At 37.5% G+C, this 21,306-nt stretch overlaps 1 protein-coding gene across 2 annotated transcripts in view; it reads left to right on the top strand.

The window, feature by feature from the left end:
* Window positions 1-21,306, top strand: part of KLHL1 (kelch like family member 1) — a 258,932-nt gene that overhangs the window by 197,322 nt on the left and 40,304 nt on the right. For both annotated transcript variants that reach the window (XM_086481989.1, XM_086481988.1), the window contains one exon: window positions 13,685-13,909. In XM_086481989.1, the coding sequence (XP_086338115.1) occupies window positions 13,685-13,909 (225 nt within the window). The remainder of the gene's footprint in view (window positions 1-13,684; window positions 13,910-21,306) is intronic.

Genomic DNA, 21,306 nt, shown 5'->3' with positions numbered 1-21,306 from the left:
GGAGAAAGCCTTGATGCTGTGTGAGGCCCACTCAGCAGTAGTCAAAACAGTGGTGTGTTACCTAGCTACCACTACACAGCATGATGAGGGCTGCATCTCAGACAGACCCATTACAGTGTGAAATGTGAAATGTGCGTGATATATATTCTCTGTGAAAAGCCTACACAGAAAAAAAAAAAAAAAAAAGTTGGTTAAACAATTATAGACCTTTTATGACCTGTAGAAAAGTTAGACCATTTATGGTCTCTCTGTTTCTGTAATGTTTATGGTTTCCTGCTTTCTTTCTGATTTCATACTAGTTTAATAAGGGATTTCTTATTTCTTCTTTTTCCAGTCATGTAAATATTTTGTCAGTTTATAGAGAGCAAGTATGGTAGCTGATATGACCACCAAGAAAAGGACATGATTTCATAGAATCATAGTATCGTAGAATAGTTGTGGCAGGAAGAGACCTTCAAGATCATGGAGTCCAACCTTGGTCCTAGCTCTACCAACACCACTAACCATGTCCCTAAGTACAACATCTACCCGTCTCTTAAACACCTCCAGGGATGGTGACTCCACTACCTCCCTGGGCAGGCTGTTCCAATGCCTGACAACCCTTTCAGTTAAGAAATTCTTCTTAATATCCAGCCTGAACCTTCCCTGGTGCAGCTTAAGGCCATCATTTTTCTGCTAACAAAAAGAAAAAGCAACACAAAGATGAATGAGAGACTAAAATTACATCAACTTTCTACTGACAAGTAGAGAGATGGAACATCAATAAAAAGTTGAAGTACATGCAAAGGTTAAGTTTAATGTGACTCATAATTTACTCTTAATTACTTACTGATTACTTTCTGTAAAGATAGACATCCATCATAATCACTTTGACCTGTATAATTCCATAATACTCATTATACCACTGACCGCCTAAAGTCAGTGGGTGTCCCTTATTGAGAATATATATGGAAAAATGTCCCTCGCAGTAAAATGATGCAATACTTGCCATATTTCGTATTTGTCTGAAGCTTTTACATTGTGTTTATTCACATAAGTACACTTACAATCTGTGGTTACTGTCCCACTACTCTTTTAAGTGAAAAACTAGTTTTTTATAAACAGCCATTGGTTTATTATTATCCGAAGTATTTTAGGAAACCAAGTTACAATTTCATCCATGATGACAAAGACTATGACTTGGTATTTTATTATATGTTTAAAGATGTGATTATGACTAGTATGCTTTCCTAGAGCTTTGTGAAGTGAGCTTCTGTTGCAGTTTTCTGCTGCATTTTGGCAGTCAGTTGGAATGGTGAGTTAGTTCTTTTCTGTCTATTCATCTTGTTTTGATAGCTCTAGTCACTCCAATATCTCAGTTACTAGACACCAACACCCACAATCAATTTTGGAAGAAAAAAATCACAATCAAGAATGGCTCTTATGACATTCTCTTTTAGGAACTCTTACACTTTCTGCTATATTATTTCATTTATTTATCTCTCAGAGATTTAAAGATAGACAAAAATTCTATTCTACTTTCTCTGTTTTATTTACTGATGAAAAATTGGCATGTATGTTTAAAAATGTATGTGTGTAACTCTATATAAAATATATGCATTATATATAAACATATGAATATATACAGAATATTAACTTGAAATCATGCTCACATTCAAGTTCAAGTTCTCACCTGCCCGCATGTCTACACCTGAAAAGAAAATGTAGTGATGCTAGCCAGTGATGCTAACTGATGGATTGAAATGGCGTATCTCTATTTTGATGTTACATTGACCTCACCATCACTTTCTTATTCTCAGGCTCTACCCTGACAAATATCTGGTGTCCTACCTCAGTAGAGTCCACACTGCAATTCACAAAGCAGCTCTCATTTCTTTGAAATCTTTTCATGACAGTATGACAGGACTACTACAGGGCCTTGCTGGGCACAAGAGGGCTGTCTTTACAGCAGCTGGTGGACACTGTGGCCACAGTCCAGTGGAGCTGGTGTTAGAGACTTACCTGGACAATCTCATGGCTTTATTCCAGTCTCTAACCTAGACTTCTTTCCTTTCAAAAGAAAGGTTTGTGGAAAAGGTTGTGGATAAGGAAGAATTCTGGTGTTTATCCAATTCTTGTCGAAGTAGGGGACTGGACCATGGAAAGAGATGAGAGATATATCAGTATGGATATGGCCAAAGAAACAGTCTGGTTTAATCAGCATCAGGAAGACAATTTGCAGGACAGAGTTCAGGCTTATGCAGAAATGCTGCTGTCTGGCAGTTGCCTGAAGCCAATGTTAACGAAGAGGCCAACTAGTATGAGAACAAGATGAAGATGAGAAATAACCTATTCTAAAACAAAATGTAGCCTTCTGCAGGAATGAGGCAAAAACTTCTGTAATAGGGTTTTCAAGAGGTCCCTGAAGAACAAGCCTCTGGAAAAGCTCTGACTGTAACAGTGAACTACAGAAAACCCTACAGCTTTTCTCACTTAAGCAGCCTAATATGTAACCTGCTCAGGAGGAGAATCTGACAGCAAGCTCCTGGAGCCTTTTTGCATCTTAAGGTGTCCTCTGCAGTCAAGCACGTCTGTGTCAGGAATAAAAAATGTAGTGGATATGTTTCTCTGTATATTTTGAAAAGAGGACAATGATGTCTGCATAAATCTCCAACCACCTCTCCACAAATCATAACCCTTATTTTCCACCCTCCAAGGGACCATGTGGTGTCATGTCCAAACTGCTGAGACTGACATGCAGAAGAAGTTATAAAATGGAGTTCAGGATCAAAAAGACTGCAAAAGTGCTGTGTATTGTGAAGTCAAAAAAATGCTTGCTGACATACCCCCTCACTCCCACTACAGTTCTTCTGGGTTTTGCTAGTCAAGCAAAACTTGACTTCTTACTTGTCAAATTCCCGGTCCGTATAATTTTTAACACGTCATCAGCCTCATCCTCTTCTGTAAGCTTTGTTTCCAAAAGATAATCTCACTCCCCAAAGTAAAATAAAATTTGGAGAAGTTTCTCCATTGTAGGAGTTTAGTCATCTGTATTTTAAAGTCAAGGAACAGCCAAGCACAAGAGAGAATATGGAATGAATAGAGTTTTGCAGAAATTTTGGTTAATCTTCATCCTTGATCTGGAGGCAAGGTATCATCAATTGGCAGTTATGTCATGTGGGGCAGGTACTAGACAGGAACTAGTAAAATAGCAGCAAGTGGAGACTTTGTTTCACCAAAATTTTTCACGACTCTGCAAATGTCTTAACCCTGCTAAGACAGTTTTCATTACCCTTCAAATATAAAGCTGCTTGGAGTTCAAATATTAGCAAATTTTTTGTACATTAAGTACTCAAAATAATATAGACCAATTTGAATCACCTGTAGTCATGGAAACACTCCCATCAGCACACTAACCCAGTTGACTCTTGGGCATATATAGCCCAGCCAACTTCTAGATGTGTAGGGAGCATTATTGTGTGAGATACTTCTCATTCAAACTAGTTTCCTGCTATCAAATGCCTGTTCCATTTCTCAGCAGGCTACTCAAAGGAACAAGTGGGCTCACTCCATTTGGTGTTTGTATCAGAATAGAAACAGACAGCAATGAGACATTGACAGCTTGTTTTTCATACAACGAAGACCATTTAGCTCCTCCCCTTCCTTCTTCTATTGCTTTTCTGTTACTACTTGATTACTGGAAGTCTAATATTCAGGTTTAAGAAAAGCAGAGTCAAAACTCCTTACTCTGCAGAGTACATGAGGATCTTTAGGACCTAGAGGAGCAGCTAAAGGATTTGAGATTTAAACGTGGTATAACCAAAACGTTACACCAAAACTCAATCACCGAGATGAGCAGCTCTGGTGCCAGCATGATCCACAGCGGAGCACTCCAACATGGTGCACAGGGGAGTTTCCCAAACTGGGAAAACCTCAGGTGTAGCTGAGAGAGACACCAGGAACCCACAGCTCATGTGATAGCAGCTGACAAGACCTGGGCAGGGCCAGAAGCAATGGTGGCCAAGCCCCCCTCACATATAAAAGAAGCCCCTGGGGAGTGCTAGTGACCAGGAGTGCTGTGAACAGGTTGGACAAACAGGGTGTGATGCGTCAGCCATGGTGTGGGGTGGCAGTTCACACAGAAGGCAGTTTGTGCAGAAGGCGGTTCACACAGAAGGGCGTGAAGGAAGGGCGCTGAAGCTCGATCAGGGAGCAATGGTATTACCCTGGCAGAAGGCCATGGGCTCTCTAAGCTTTGCATCCACCACGACTGACACAGCTGTTCAGACAGAGCTCCAGTGGGAACATGCTGCCACTCCAGTGTCAGGCTGCAGGGTCTGCCCTGTTCTTACACCAGCATTGTCTGGCAGCAGTGAGCACAGCTGTGGGAGGTGCACCCAGGGAGAGGAACTCCTCCACTTAGTGACATAGCTGTGGGCTGAGGTGAGTAAGTTGAGGAGTATCAGGAAGTATGAGAGAGAGATAGACAACTGGAATTGCGCCCTACCTTCCCTGAGACAGGATGCAGGATACAGAGGACTCCCTATCCTCTCTCCACATGGCTGAATGTGGTGACTTAAGGCGTAGGGAGCAATAGCAAGAAGTTCCAGCTCAGCATAGCAGGTGCATCTCCTCTGTGACTATCCCACCTTCCCAGGTGCTCTTGCATAATAGGCACGAGGCTCTGCGAGTGGTACCGAACAATAATGAGGAGAATGGTTCACCTAGCTTGGAGGTGTCACTGAGGTTAAGTCTACCTATGCCCTGTGTCAAAACAACTTCCATAAATAAAAAAGGATGGGTCATTGTCATAGGAGACTCCCTTCTGAAGGCAACAGAAGGCCCAATATACAGACTGGACCCACTTCATAGGGAAGTTTGCTGCCTCCCTGGAGCCCAAGTTAAAGATGTGAAGATGAAGTTTTCTACTGTAGTACAGCCCTCAGATTATTATCCATTATTGATTTTTCAGGTAGTCAGTGATGAATTTACAACAAAAAGGCCAAGGGCAATCACGAGAGTCTTTAGGGCCTTAGGATGACTGGTTAAGGGATCAGGAGCACAAGTAGTGTTCTCTTCTATCCTTCCAGTTGCAGGGAATGGTAAGGAAAGAAACAGGAGAAGACAGCAGATCAATACCTGGCTCCAAGTGTACTGTCACTGGCAGAATTTGGGGGGTTTTGATCATGGATTGGTCTACACAACACCAGGCCTGCTGACGACAGATGGGATATGCATGTCTCAAAGGCGGAAAAGGATCTTTCACAGGAGTTAGCAGGGCTCATTGAAAAAGCATTAAACTGGATTTTAAGGGGGAAAAGGGTAAAAACAGGCTTACCAGACATAAGCCTGGGATCGACACGCCTGTGTTAGAGAGACAGTATACTAGTGAGGTCATTTGGTCTGCCATCTCCGTGGAGGTATGGGATGGAGATCCATGCGACAGCAAAGACACAAAGGTTATTGATGTGTTAGAAACCAGAGAAGCACCTGAGAGTGGTCACACAGGAATTAAGGTTTCTTCCCTCAAAAAGGTGGCTGGATCAATAGCCCAATTGAAGTGCACCTACACCAATGCATGCTACATGGGCAGAAAACAAGAGAAGCTGGAAGCTATTGTGCAGCAGGAAAACTATGATCTAGTTGGCATCACAGAGGCACAGTGGAATGACTTGCACAACTGAAGTGCTGTAATGGATGGCTATAACCTCTTCAGAAAGGATAGGCAAGGAAGGAAAGGCAGTGTCATATCCCTGTATGTTCCAGAGTGTTTTGACGGTCTAGAGCTTAATGATGGTGACAATAGGGTTGAGTGTTTATGGGTAAGAATCAAGGAGAAGGCCAACAAAGACGTTATCACGGTAGGAGTCTGTTACAGACCACCCAAACAGGATGAAGAGGCAGAAAATGTATCGTATAAGCAGGTGGGACAAGTCTCACAATTGCTAGCCCTTGTTCTTGTGGGGGACTTCAACTTAGCAGATGCCTGCTGGAGATACAATACAGCGGAGAAGAAACACTCTAGGAGGTTCCTGGAGTGTGTGGAAGAGAACTTCCTGACACAGCCAGAGAGGGAGTCAACTAGGAAAGGCACCCTTCTGGACCTGTTGTTTGCAAACAAAGAAGGACTTGTGGGTGATGTGGTGGTTGGAGGCTGTCCTGGGCATAGTGATCATGAAATGATAACAGGTTTTGATTCTTGAAGTAAGAAGGAGGATCAGCAGAACTTCTACCTTGGACTTACAGAGGACAGACTTTGGGCCTTTTTGCCCTCCTGAAGAGCAAAGGTGTTCAGGAAGGCTAGACATTCTTCAAGAAGGAAATACTGAAGGTGCAGGACCAGGCCATCCCCATGGGCTGAAAGACAAGACAGTGGGGAAGAAGACGGGCCTAGCTGAACAGAGAGCTTTGGCTGGAAATCAGGAAAAAAAAGTGAGTTTATGACTCAGGCAACTCAGGAGGATTACAAGGATGTCATGAGGTTACGCAGAGAGAAAATTAGAAGGGCCAAAGCCCAACTAGAACTTAATCTGGGTACTGCTATTAAAGATAATTAAAAATGTTTCTATAAATACGTTAGCAACAAAAGGAGGATCAATCTCCATCCTTTATGGGATGCAGGGGGAAACATAATGACAAAGGATGGGGAAAAGACTGAAGTACTTAATGCCTTCTTTGCCTCAGTCTTTAATTTGATCAGTTGTTCTACAGGTACCCAGCCCCCTGAGCTGGAAGACAGGGACAGGGAACTGAATGAAGCCCCCATAATCCAAGGGGAAATGTTTAGTGACCTGCTACACCACTTAGACACACAGAAGTCTATGGGGCTGGATAGGATCCACCCAAGGGTACTGAGGGAACTGGTAGAAGTGCTTACCAAACCACTTTCCATCATTTACCAGCCGTCCTGGCTGACTGGGGAGGTCCCAATTGGCTGGAAGTTAGAAAATTTAATGCCTATCTACAAGAAGGGCTGTGGATGTTTTCTACCTAGACTTTAGTAAAGCCTTTGTAAAACATTCTTCTGGAGGTTCAACAAGGATCCTGTACTTCGGTCACAACAATCCCATACAACGTTATAGGCTTGGGGAAGAATGGCTGGGAAGCTCCCTGGTGGAAAAGGATCTGGGGGTGCTGGTTGACAGCCATCTGAACATGAGCCAGCAGTGTGCCCAGGTGGCCAAGAAGGTCAACAGCATCCTGGCCTGTGTCAGAAATAGTGTGGCCAGCAGGAGTAGGGAAGTGATCATGCCCCTGTACTTGGCACTGGTGAGGCAGCACCTCAAATACTGTGTGCAGTTTTGGGCCCCTCGCTACAAGAGAGACATTGAGGTGCTGGAGTGTGTCCAGAGAAGGGCAATGAACCTGCCGAAGGGCCTGGAGAACAGGTCTTATGAGGAACGGCTGAGAGAACAGGGATTGTTTAGCCTGGAGAAGAGGAGGCTGAGGGTAGACTTTATCTCTCTACAACTACCTGAAAGGAGGATGTAGCGAGTCTCTTTTCCCAAGTAACTAGCAATAGGACGAGAGGAAGTGGCCTGATGTTGTGCCAGGGGAGATTTACATTGGATGTTACGAAAAAATTCTTCACCAAAAGGATTGTCAAACATTAGAACAGACTGCCTGGGGAAGTGGTTGAGTGACCATCCCTGGAGGTATTTAAAAGATGTGTGGTTGTGGCACTTACGGACATGGTTTAGCGGTGGATTTGGCAGTACTAGGTTAATGGTTGGACTCAACGATCTTAAAGGCCTACCTAAACTCATAAACCAAACTGTTGCTTAAATATATGTTAAAACAAATTGCAAACTATTTCCCAAAAAACTTGATGTTTATGAATTATTTAGCTCCAGTAGTCTTACCATAAGACAAGTGTTTAAGGTCATTACAGAATCGGCAGAAAAGGCTGTAAGAGTAAACTGGAAATGACATTGCTGCCCATTTGGAATTAAGATGCTTAAAAATCAGGAAAACAGACATATTTTCAAAACAATCCTCACTCAGTGACAAGACTGTTCAGAAAAACTAGCTCAAAGCTGTTGTTATCAAGATGAAGCGATGCCCTTGTTGGTAATTACATTAAGGACATGCCTATCAACAATGCTGCTGAAGACGATACAATCAACAGGATTCAGGAAATCAGCAATAAATAATACAGGTAAACAAAGAGCTATAGCTAGAAGAGATGATTTAAGCATTCTTTTGAATCTGTGAATTTTTTTGAAGGAGGCTATGCGTTACTTATTTCCCTGTATTAGCATGTTCAACTATTTAATATGAATAAAATGAATATGAAGACTCCAATCTCCAACAGAAATTCTTTATTTTCATAGAAAGATCATGCCTGTTGTCCTGACTGTCTCATTGTCATTCACTTAGCAGACAAGATCTAAAAGTTCTCAGAGTAGAATAGAATAGAATAGAATAGAATAGAATAGAATAGAATAGAATAGAATAGGACTAGACTATTTCAGTTGGAAGGGACCTACAGTGATCATCTAGTTCAACAGCCTGACCAATTCAGGGCTGACCCAAAGTTAAAGCATGTTGCTAAGGGCATTGTCCAAATGCCTCTTAAATACTAACAGGCTTGGAGCATCAGTCTTGGTGCATCTAGGAAGCCTGTTCGAATGTTTGACCACCATCTAGGTAAAGAAATGCTTCCTAATTGTGAAGCACAGTCTGATTTATTGCTTTAAACAACCTGTTTTGCAGATTTTATGTATGTGTCTTGAACAAAAGACAAATATTTCCTTTTACAGTGCAAGTTTTATGTATTAGCCCTAAAAACAGACTACTTTGCAAAAAACAGCCTGCTCCAAGGAGATAAGAGGGTGGAGTGGTGTTTCCCCTTCAGAAACTTTAGTTGGGGTGATTGATAAGGGGGCTTCAGCTGGAGGGGTTACCTAACCTCCCCTATCCAAATGGACAAACCCTGCAGATGAGGGCTGTTTCTGGACTTGGTGACCCTTATCTACAAGTGAACATTGGACTTGAGGAAGTGTACTGTCTTATCTATAGTGGACAAAACCCCCTTGGAGCCCCCAAAATGTTGTATACTGCGCCTGCATCCTAATTAGCTTATGAAGCGATAAGATGAGGGGATAATGTGAATAGGACTCATGAATATTGATGGAAAGGGACAATAAAAATACCAATAATTAAGACACCGGTGTGTGCCCACCACCAAAGAACCAAAGATCAGACCAGACCTGTGAGACGTCGCTGGACCCCAGGAGTAGTGATATTCTTTCTCTTTTTCTTTTTTTCTCTCTCTTCTCTTTCTTTCATTCTTTCTTTCTTACTTTCTCTTTTTCACTCTTTTCTTCTTCTCTCTCTCGATATTATTAGATAGAATTAGGGAAAGCCATACTTTTATCCTATCTGTGAAACATTACCTTTATTTGATCTGTGAAATATTATTTTATCCAATCTGTGAAATATTATTACTAATAAAGTGCGTTATTACTGCCATCTACTAACCAAAGAGTGTTATTAACTCGTTACCTTTGATGAGCAGAGGGTTTCTGCTGTGCAGAGGAAAACTCCTTTTAAAAGAGAGGATACAAAAGCTTCACCTACCCTGAAACCCCACGGAGTGGGATGGGACATTTAAATTGGCATCACAGACAAGATCCTCTCTTAAAGCAGAAGAGATCCCAAATCGAAATTCGGGAAAGGAGAACAGAGAATTGGCCGAGGCCGAGTTGTCTGATACGTGGTCATGGCTTCCCAGGTACAGCCTGACTTTTATTGTTCCTCATTGTTGCAGTTATTAAAAGAATACAAAGCTTGCCCGATACCCCGAGGGTGGAGCTGGGCTGAGGAAAATTGCCAGTCACCTCTGGTTGTAGCAGAGCAGATAAAGGATTTGGCTAAGGAAAACAGATCAAAGCTGGGACTAGGGAAAGCTACAATATGTGGAGTACTAGGGGCCTCCCTCCTGGTAGCACAGAAAGATAAATGCATTACCAAACACACTGAAAGAGAAACAATTGAGTCCTTACAAAACTTAGTAAAACAACTACAAGGTTGCTTCACTATTTACTGCAGGAACAGGGAGAGACTGTAAATGTTTCCTACACAGCTATTTTCTGTTTAGGCTTTGTTATGTACAGCTACAGCTGGTGGATTGTTTAAGGTGTTCTGATAAGTTTTACACTACAAGTTGCAGGCTGGTCATTCATGTTGCTAGTCATCAAACTCAAGGAATGAGATTTCTAACTTAGCTCAGTCTTTTTTTGAAAAAAGTCTAGAGAATGCAAGACTGGTATGACATGATGCAGCTGGCCTGAATGCAGTGATGACATGTACTAAAAAATATAGTGACTAATGATTTCTGATAAGAAATTTGAGGCCTAGAGCTCTTCCTGTATCAAAACTGTCATCAAATAGAGCTAAAAAGATGTCACTTCTGCATTCTTCATGTGATCTTAGTATCCATGGAGAGTCTATGGGCATTGTGTGCTGGGAACTGACCTGACTGGGGTGCATGAAATAGAATTCAGCCAAAAAAAGACTAAAATCATGCTTTTCTGTCCATTAACAATATGTCTATAGTATTTTAGCTCATTTTATCATCTCTTCTTCATTCATAAACTGATTTAATCCAAGGATTATGGTAATTTAAGAGGTCTTCTGTTCTTGTCTGCATTGCAGCCTGGAATGTGTTATATTCATGTTCCCAATACTTAAGACCATTTTATAGAACTGCTACCTATTCCAATTATTATTATTATTATTATTGTTGTTGTTGTTGTTGTTGTTGTTATTGTTGTTATTATTATTATGGATTAGCAAGGCACCTTACTGGATAAACAGTTCAGGCACTCCAGGAACTACTCGATTAGATGCTCAATATGTAATTTAATTAAACATTGTGGCAAACTCAGACTTAACCAATATTAGAAAATATATTGCTGAGCATAATTCAAAGACTGTATTTGTTACCTTAGTAAGATTTTCTGAAATCAGAATGACAGACCTTTTAAACTGTTCTCTTTATCATTGAAGTAGAGAGCATTGTAGGACACATATGCTACAGTTCTAGCTTTTAACATGAATAGATTTGTGGTGGTTTGGCCCTGGCTGGACATCAGGTGCCCACCAATGCTGCTCTATCATTCCCCACACTCTGCTGGAAAGGGGAGAGAAAATATAATGACAGGTTTGTAGGTCAAGATAAGGACTCTCCAAATACCATCACAGGCAAAACAGACTCGACTTGAGGAAAAAAACATAATATATTACCAATCAACTCAGAAAGTAATGAAAAATAAAACCAAGTCTTAAAACACTTTGACCCCACACCTCCCTTCTTTCTGGGCTTAACTTCACTCACAAATTCTCTACCTCCTCCCCCTGAACAGCACAGGGGGCTGGGGAATGGGGGTTGGGGTCAGTTTATCACATGTTGTTTGTGCCACTCCTTCCTCCTCAGGGGGAGGACTCTTCACACTCTCCCCCTGCTTCAGTGTGGGGTCCCTCTCACAAGAGACAGTCCCCCATTACTTCTCCAGTGTGAGTCCTTCCCATGGGCTGCAGTTCTCCAAGAACTCCTCCAGTGTGAGTCTCTTCGATGGGATGCAGTCTGCTCCAGCGTGGGTCCTCCATGGGTTCATAAGTCCTGCCAGCAAACCTGCTTCAGCGTGGGCTCCTCTCTCCACGGGTCCACAGGTCCTGTCAGAAGCCTGCTCCAGTGCAGACTTCCTACAGGGTCACAGCTTCCTTCAGGCATCCACGTACTCCGGCATGGGGTCCTCCATGGGGTGTAGGCAGATATCTGCTCCATTGTTAACTTCCATGGGCTGCAAAGGTACAGCCTGCCTTACCATGGTTTTCACCACAGGTTGCAGGGCAATCTCTTCTCCAGCACCTGGAGCACCTCCTGCCCCTCACTCTTCACTGACCTTGGTGTCTGCAGAGTTGTTTCTGTCACATATTCTCACTCCTCTCTCTCACTGCAATTGTTGCTGCACAGTAACTTTTTTCGCCTTCTTAAATACATTATCACAGAGGTGCTACCACTGTCACTAATTGGCTCGGCCTTGGCCAGTGGCAGGTCTGTCTTGGAGCCGGCTGGCATTAGCTTGGATCGGACATAGGAGAAACTTCTAGCAGCTTCTCACAGAAGCCACCCCTGCAACCCCCCTGCTACCAAAACCTTGCCACTCAAATCCATTACAAGATTCCACACATAAAAAATTTCAAGCATTATAACATAACTTTATTAATATGCATCATTATAATATGCCCTGCAGCACCACCAAACAACTGTATCAAATAATCTATATTTTTGTTCTTTCAAACTTAAGGATTAATGCATTTACACTGTTCTCAATTTAAAATTAGGGGCAAAAAGATAAGTATGTCTCTCTCAATCAAATGCAAAAAATGAAGCCATAAGATATAAGAAGCAATTTTTGCATTCTACTACCCAAAACTACTTGGGGATTTAACACATCCAGTTGAACTGTACATTATTGCTGCTCTGATACTCTTAGATACAAATTAAATTTAAATTATATCTTTTTTAGTTCAATTAACATAAGTATTGCTTTCATGTTGTTTGTTTCCATTTGGTTCATTGCTCTTCTGTTGCAAAGAACGAATGAATCCTAAAAGAATTATTTCCCATGGAATACTAACCTTTTATTATAATCCAAGTAGTTAGTTGGTAAAGCTTAATAATTATGTCAATTCTTTCTGCAGGGATATTTGGAAACGGAGCACTGTTATGTGTATGTAAAAATAAAATGCTGGTTACATTTCAGGCGAATTATCAAGTTTCTCTCTTAAGGATTAATTTAAACTCATCTGTCATTTAAATAATTGTACTTTTGCTTTAAATTAACTTTCCCTACACTTATATTACAAATAATGGAACACTTTATTCTTTCACTTTCTGGAATGTAGTTAGTTATGCTTTCTTTATTCCTCTGTTTTGGTTAATAAAGCCTTCATTTTGTATCTCGTCTTTGTATATTACATACAAGATACTTTTAACAGCAGAGGCTTCTTAATGATGTTTTCATGATGAACTGGTAGGTCATTGTGTACATAATGCTCTTTATTGGTTTTGAGTGCATCTATGTAAGTAATTCAAATTACTAAGTTGAGAAGGAAATGCTTTGACTGTATATGGAAACACTCTTTAAATATTTTGCTTGAGATTGTAAGTACAACATTCTGTACTTCCAGCAGAAACATGTCTGAAAAAAACTACATGAGTGCCTAAAATAATATGAACCCAAATTAAAATAGAACTTCTAATCTTTGATGAAAATATAATGTAATTTCACAGGCTTTTTTTTGCGCTGTATGGAAGATTGGAATCAAGTGTAACAAGATTAGTCATCTTAGATAGTTATGCCACTGAACTGTAAAAAAAAGACCATAAAGTTAGAGCATACTGTTATTCAGATTTGCAATACTTTGATTCTATAGGGGCCATTTGAGGTGTTTTTTTCAGTTTCCTTGGAGAGGGAAAAAAGTGATATATACATATATATATATGCACACACACACACACGCACATATATATCCTAGAGACTACTTCATTTAAAGAAATAAAAAATATTTGTCAAGATGTTGGAAGTGATCAGAAAATCATAGTAAAGTCTTGACAGTTTCAAAAAAAAAAAAGATCCGATGTCAATTTTGTATACATTTTTGTATACATTATCCTATTATTATGTCTCATCAGGTGCTACAACTATTGAAAAGTATGATCTCAGAACAAATATATGGATTCAGGCTGGAGTGATGAATGGCAGGAGGCTTCAGTTTGGTGTTGCTGTCATCGATGACAAGCTGTTTGTCATTGGAGGACGGGATGGTTTAAAGACATTAAACACTGTTGAGTGTTACAATCCAAAGACCAAGGCTTGGACTGTGTTACCACCAATGTCAACACACAGGCATGGCTTAGGTAAGGAAAAAAAAAAAAAGTTTTTATGTTTTAAAAAGTTAACTACATTTTTTTGGATATGGATTTTTTAATGGAATACTCAGTACTTTTAAGCTATCGAAACACTCTGAATACTAGCAATAACTAGTTACATTGCCCTTGTTAGATCGCTAAGAATATATAGAAGGTTAAAATACATTTTTATTATTTACCAAAATAATACCGGGAAAAAGAAAAAAAAAACAACACAACAAATAAAAGGCAGAGGAACAGGGAAAGAAACTCTGAAACTTTTACAGGTTAGTGGGAAAATTTAGGTTTGTATGCACTGATTTTGAAAAAAGACCTCTTTATTTATCAAACAATCAAGGTATTTTTTATTTTTTAACTAAGCATTATGTGTTTTTATTTATCCAGTATGATAGGAAATAATGGCTGTAAACACTGTCAGTGATGGACTGATGTACTTTACATAGTATTTGTAGCAATAGTTTCATTATGACTGAAAGCATATTTTCTCATAGCCTGTTTTCACATAAGTTGTCTTCTGTTTTGGTTTTTGGTTTTTAATAGTATTATCCATATCATTGTCAGCATTAGTGAACCCACATTGTATCCCTGTACTCTACTCAAAGAAATATGTGTTTGGTGATGTTTTTTATTATTTTTTAAATTAACAAAAGGCAGTTATATTGTTTCCTTGAAAAACAGAGTAGTCTTTCTATTATGTATATCATATATATACAGTAGGAAAAAAAAGCTCTAATTTATGCAATTGCATAAGTAATTTTATAAGGTTTCAAAAATTATTTTTTTTTTTATTATTTTTCACTGTAGATTGACGAGATTTTGTGCTTAAAGAAAGGAATTTAGGATCTATAGGACATACCTACCAGTATATAACTTTTATAAGGTATAGAAAACTGAACTGTTCCTTTTCTGTTCTCCTAAAATCACTTGGTGTGATAGAATCATTACAACATCACGAAAAACAGAAATGAAATAGAGATGCTAAGTTATCCTATGCATTCCCCTCTGTTATAATCAACAGCAAGTCCTTAATGTACTGCTGTGTCAATATCTCAGAAAATGATGGTGCTTTACCATCACCACCACCACCATTTGACACTTACAATATGCATTTGCAACAGTTGCTAGCATAAGGCATTTTTGCTATTAAACATGTCTTACAGTAAAAAGTAGTGATGGAAATCTGTGTCCAATGGCATCATGACATTAAATAGCTCTGTAATTTAAAATTGTTTCCTAAGTTTAAATTTAATTGTAATCAAAAGAAATGCATAAGATATTACATGCAGAAATACATGTAATGTCTTTTTTACCAATGTTCCAGAATTTTACTGAATCTGTTATTAGTTTCAATGCCACCCCCAAGGGTGGCAAAAAAGCAATAATTTCAGCTATAACACAGGAAAGTATTTATAAAATATTAGGGAATGCTTGATAAGGAAAAAAACTTTTCCCAGTGACAAGAGGGCTGGAGCCATGATCAAAACCCCTTTTTGATCAGTTTAAAAAAAAAAAAATAGAAATCATTTTGGATTGATAATTCTACAAATGCTTTTGGTCAATAGATTTAAAAAATACCTTTGTAGTTTAAGTAAAGATGTTCAGGAAAGTTGAGGTTATGACTGAAGAAAAACTGGTATGTTTTCTACAGGAGATGAAAGAGAACATGTAAGACGTTTGACTACTTGAGGGTTTTTTGGGTTTGTGCTGAATCTCTTTGAATTTTAATCTTGCAAAAATTTGGGCTTTTTATAAACAACATGTAAAATGAGGGAAGATGTATGTACTGCAATTTTACTGCTCATGATGAAAATGGTTAAATGCAGTTGTTTGGGAAGCAATAGAGATGTGCTCTTTATTTTTTCCATAATTGCTTAAGAGTCATGATATATTATTTCCTGAGAAGCTCAGCTACTAGAATTTCATTGCTTTTTTTTTTTTTTTAATATTTATTTTTTTCCAGGAAACCCATAAAGTTATTATTTTAGTAAATGCCCTTTATAATGAGAACTTCATCTGCAGTAAGAAATCTCTTTCATTTGTTTTCTAAAATATATGTTATGTTATATCCACATGGTGATAATGCTAGAGCTGTTTGAATTACATTTTGTATACAAGATTACAAATAGACACCCTACTTTTAGACTGATGTCTTTCTGTTGACATCAGCAAAAAATTTTCAGATGTACCTAATTGTAACTGAAGTCACAATCAGGCAATACAATTCACTTTTTTCTGTCTTCATATAATCTTCAGTAGAACTGTGTGTGTAGAAGTTGATATACGTAGAAATGAGAAATGAGAAAATGAAAACTGATAGGTCTTGCAGTGAAAGCACATAGTTTAGGGAGTCGTATGTTAGACAATTTCAGCGTTGTCCATGGAAGATGACTGGAAGCTATCGTAGTGGTAGTGTTTGGAATAAGTGGTGTTAAAGTACAAAAAAGAAAGGGTAGGCTGTGGGATCCAAAAGTATTATTTCCACTAACAGTGATTCTAATATCCCTGTCAAGTAGGCCATAAAACAGTATGGAATATAAAAGAGTAGTAAGAAGCCAGAAAGGCAGTGAAAAACACAGACAAAATATGGGGAAGGTGAAACCTGAGAAACAGAAAGACCAAATCAAAATCCGTATAGGGAAGGCAGACCGAGAGTGAAAGAACAAAGAGGGAAAAAATTGTAAAACAGATTGTGGATTATAAATTCGGCAAAGAAATGAGTGGGTGCAGAATTGCTTCGTAAAAAGACTTGATAGTCTATATAGAGGAGGCGGAGAGAGAGAGAGGAAACAAGGAAACAATTAGACTAATCTAAACTTGTCCTTCTAAAGTAAACAATTTAAGTGCCTCAGTAAGAAAATTAGGCTTCCAGTACAGTTAAGGGAGAAGGGCAGTCTTTTCAGGTAGGTGTCCTAAATTGTCTTGCCCTTTCCATGAACTGCGTAAAAAGTGTCTAAGCTCCTACTTTAGCTTAGATTTACACTGTTTGTTAAGCCTAGACTTGAGCTTTGGGTTTTGTCTTTGTAAATGCACTGATCTAACTGTTCATAATCAAACATGTATTTGCAAGATGATCAGCATGGGTATTACCCAACAACTTCCTGTGAAGCTTAGAGTGGAGGCAGGTTACATATTTTTCCTTCTCCACTCTTGGAAGAGAGAATTTTGCCAGTTGGAATTGTCTGAGTGAAAATGCTGTAAGTACTATAAAATATTCATTGCTGATGGTCCTAGAGGACCTAAAGAGTTTCTGAGTCTTCATTTACACAGTGGGTTGTGACTTCAACCCATTGTTCTGACCCAGATAAATACATAATGTAAATGTATTCTTAAGGACCCAAGGGGTATGCTTGAAGTTAGACAGAGTGAATACCTGCCTATAGGTGATTGTCCTGAAACTGGTATGTTCAGGAATGAATATCTAAAAGATTAAGTTCAAGAATCAGAAGTGGAAAGAAAATATAGGAAGTTAGGGAGTTAGAGGATAAAATATTCCAAAATATCTTTGGTGTTTAGGACAAAAATATCAAACAGCATTATGTGTTTGCACAAAGGTCTATTTCTGTATTTCACTGAAAGGGTATGACCCACTCTGCTTCTTAGACTCAGCTTGGTTTTCCACTTCTGTGCTTACTGCTCTAGAACTCAACACGCAGGGTAGAGGAAAGGAAAAAAAATACCAGCTGGGGAAAAAAATAAAAAAGGATAGCTCTGTAGTTTTAAGTAGTAATGAGAAATGTTAATAGAGGAAAAGATTATGGAAAACTGAACTGTCAGTCAAAAAGCTGATAAATTAGTTAACAAAGGGAACAGGTAAAATCAGAGCTAAAAACCAAAAATAAGATAGGACCTTCTATTTATTTTGGCCAAAATCAAAGATATGATTATGGTACATAAGTACATGTATATGCATACTGTGTATATATATATATTTATACATGTATATATGTCTATATATGTCATATATATCATGTTGTGTCTGTGTGTATGTATAAATAGATACACATATCTGATTAGTCTAAAATTCTTGCATCTTTTTTCTGTGGACATTGTGATTCATAGCACTGCTTTGGTCAGTAATATAGAATTAGTAGCATTTTTGAGCTTTTAAGTTATAAACTACCCTCGACTTCATCACAAAGTAAATTAAATCAGTTTACCTGCATTAGAAGCATTCATTTATTTCCAAATCTCTGTGCCTGTAGAAAAGCTGTGGGTCCTTTCCTTGCGTTGTCAACAGTTATTATGTATGCAATGTCCAGCTATGAAGAAGTTTAACTGATAGCTGAATTCCTAATGCAGCTGCATACTTAAGCCATTTTGTCCCTGAAACTGATAATAATAGGAAGGTTTGAATATTTATTGAATACTTCATTTCTCTTAGTAATTTTACTTTGCATAGAAGACTGTTTTTGAAATAATACGAAAGCTTATTGTCAATTCTTCTATTTATTTAAATTTTCTCCTCTGCACTTGAAGTACAAGACACTGAATAAAGTAATATCTCCTAAAATTATGAGGTGCAATTAACATTTTATGGATGTAAATTTGCATTAAATGCTAGTGACAAAAATTATAGTCCAAAACACTGACACCAGGCAAGGTGGAAATTTGTAATACAGACATGGAACTATAGATTTACAGAACTATTGTTGTGATTCTTTAAAAGGACTATACATATTAAAATTTACAGAGAATATAAATGCAGTTAAATGTATTACGAGTTTTAAGAATAATAAATATTACATAAAGTTTAACAAAGTGAACTACATACCCAGCAAGATATTTTTGGTTGGTTGTTTTTTTGGGGGAAAGGAAAGGTATGTTGCTTTGTCTTAGCATAGGGAACTAACCACCATGAATTATCTAATAATGATAATTAAATTCTGCCTATTCAAAGACAAATTTTCAAGCTTTCTTGAACTTTAAAGAAAATAATTTTGTATTCTTTCTGAAAAAGTTCTAGAAATGCTAGACCCAGTTTTCATCATTTCACTCAGATGATTATTTCTAGTGATTTTCTGTATCCCACAGAAATAACTTAAGATTCATGTGCAGACTTGCACATGACAGAGTTGTATCATGAAATCACTGTCAATGGAATGATAGTGAAAAAATCTGAATATGTTTTGATTATTTATGCCATTTAAAGTGCTATTGTCAATAGAAAAAAATCAATTACTTGATACTAGATAATTTTACTAAATCTTTTGTTTTCCTTAAGACAATGCTTATTATATATTAATTCAACTACTTGTTAACCATTAAGAATATTATCACATTTTCTATCTTTATTTTAGTTGCTGTCCATAGCTGAGGGAAAGTGTGTTAGATCAACATGCCATGGGAACATAGTGTAATAATTTCTTTCTTTATCAGAAACTGCTTAAAGAGATCATTCACCAGGGGAATTTCATGATCCTTATTGCAGATGAGTCATGACCCTTATTTACTGATGAGTCAACAAAAGACTATTCTGACTAATAATAAAGAAAATCAGGACTGAAGTGCAAATTGATGTAAATTTAACTTTGTATTTTCATTGATGCAAAATGTCACAAAAGATTATTTCCTGCATAATTAATTTATCTTGGCTTTGTTTTTATTCTGATTACATGGTAAATCTCAGAAAGAAAACACATGTATAAATATAAAAACATTAATCAATCTAAGCCTATACATTTTTAAATCAATAAATGATAGCTTACAAAATATTTTACTACTTTTAGAAGTATTTCATTGTTGTTTTTTTCAATGTTTTAAAATTAATTAGATGCTTTCCAAAGGAATTTTTGGATTGTCAAAAAGTAATTATTGTTTATAAAATATTTTTAATGTGTATGATAGCTTAAGGCATATTTACAAACTCTGCAATTTTAGAGAACAAAGAATTTAGGGTAAGATTCATCCCATGAAATAGCAATACATACAATGGAATAGAACAACTGAGGTGGCATATTCCCACTTCCGTGGGAAAAAAAATTAAAAACATGTTTAGAATTAAACAATTTTTGGCTTCAGAGCAGTTCTTGCCTCTCAAGGTGTAATGAAGATTACTGAGAAGACTGCAAACTGGAAATCTCCTTCCTGAATCTCTTTTTTTTTTTTAAAAAAAAAAAAAAAGCCTACAACATTTTTGTCCATATTGGAAGTTGATTGTAAATCTTTTACCAAGAGTTTTACTACTGAAAGGAAAACAAAATGTTAAAAGTTAACTTGATTTTTTTTTATATTCTATTTTTTTATATATCACTGAAATAATACATAAAAAAATCTTTTACATTGGAAGGTACTTCTTGTGTAATTAACAAAGAACATCTTGTCTGGGCTCCACAGTTCATTCTTGTTGTCATTTTAGTAATGGTCAGTCATGTTTGCTGTATAAGTGTGATTACTCTGCTACTGTTCAATTGAAATATCTTTTTGTAATTTACAATGTATTCATGAAATCCTTATTAGGTTAGAGTGAATCTGTTGCTGTCTGTTCACTAATTTTTGATTGAATATTAGATAGCGTTATTATAGCAACTACTGTTGACTCACTTCACAAAATGGCAGGAATGCAACTAATAATAGAGTGAAATGTTAAGAAAGTTAACCTGGAACTGGGATATTTTCCAGGACTTAATATAATCCTTTAACTTTTAATTTATTTATTTAAAAAAAGAAAATCTCAAAGTCACTTCTGAAAATAAAAATTTCAAAAAAAAGTGAGAAATAATCTAGAGGTTAGTTACATCCTCAAACTGAAAAAACAACTTGGGTGGTATTACTTTAACCAAATGTAGGTGTCTTCGTCTGAGTAAACACCCTTTATGGTAACAGAGGAAAATAAATGACTCAAAGATGGGTGTCATCTTAATCAGATATATACTAGGGTAAAAGGCCAAAAATTAAAGTATGAGCGTAACTAATGATCCACACAAGTTGTATTCGCCCTTCAGATACAGATAAGCTGTGGACAACAGAAGACTGCCCACTTACAAATTTGGCTACTATCATTCAGCAAAGTATTGAATTACACCATTTATATTCGATTGAATTCAAGTTAAAGTCTGAAAATAAAGCTATAAATGTTTTAGTTTAGAGTTTTTGTGAAGCAGAATGTTAGTACTAATTTATTTTTTTTAATCTACAAAGGAATTCCCAGAATCAAATTATCATAAAAGTGATCATACTTGGACAGTCTTCTTCCATTTTTATAGACAGAAGAGTCTACATCCTTTCTTTATAAGGACATTTCAGTCTAGAGCCTTAGAGATATGATTGGGGTACTACAGCTTATATTACTTTTTATCAGCTGTACTTGGCAACAGACAGCTCTTTTTTCCCATTTCAATAAAAAATTAAAATAGCTTAAGCTAGCTTTATTCAGTTTTTCACAAATT

The sequence above is a fragment of the Leptosomus discolor genome, chromosome 1 (genome assembly GCF_034619465.1).
Source record: "Leptosomus discolor isolate bLepDis1 chromosome 1, bLepDis1.hap2, whole genome shotgun sequence".
Classification (NCBI taxonomy): domain Eukaryota; kingdom Metazoa; phylum Chordata; class Aves; order Leptosomiformes; family Leptosomidae; genus Leptosomus; species Leptosomus discolor.
The sequence above is the reverse complement of the archived record's forward strand: the minus strand, read 5'-3'. Positions and strand labels throughout refer to the sequence as shown.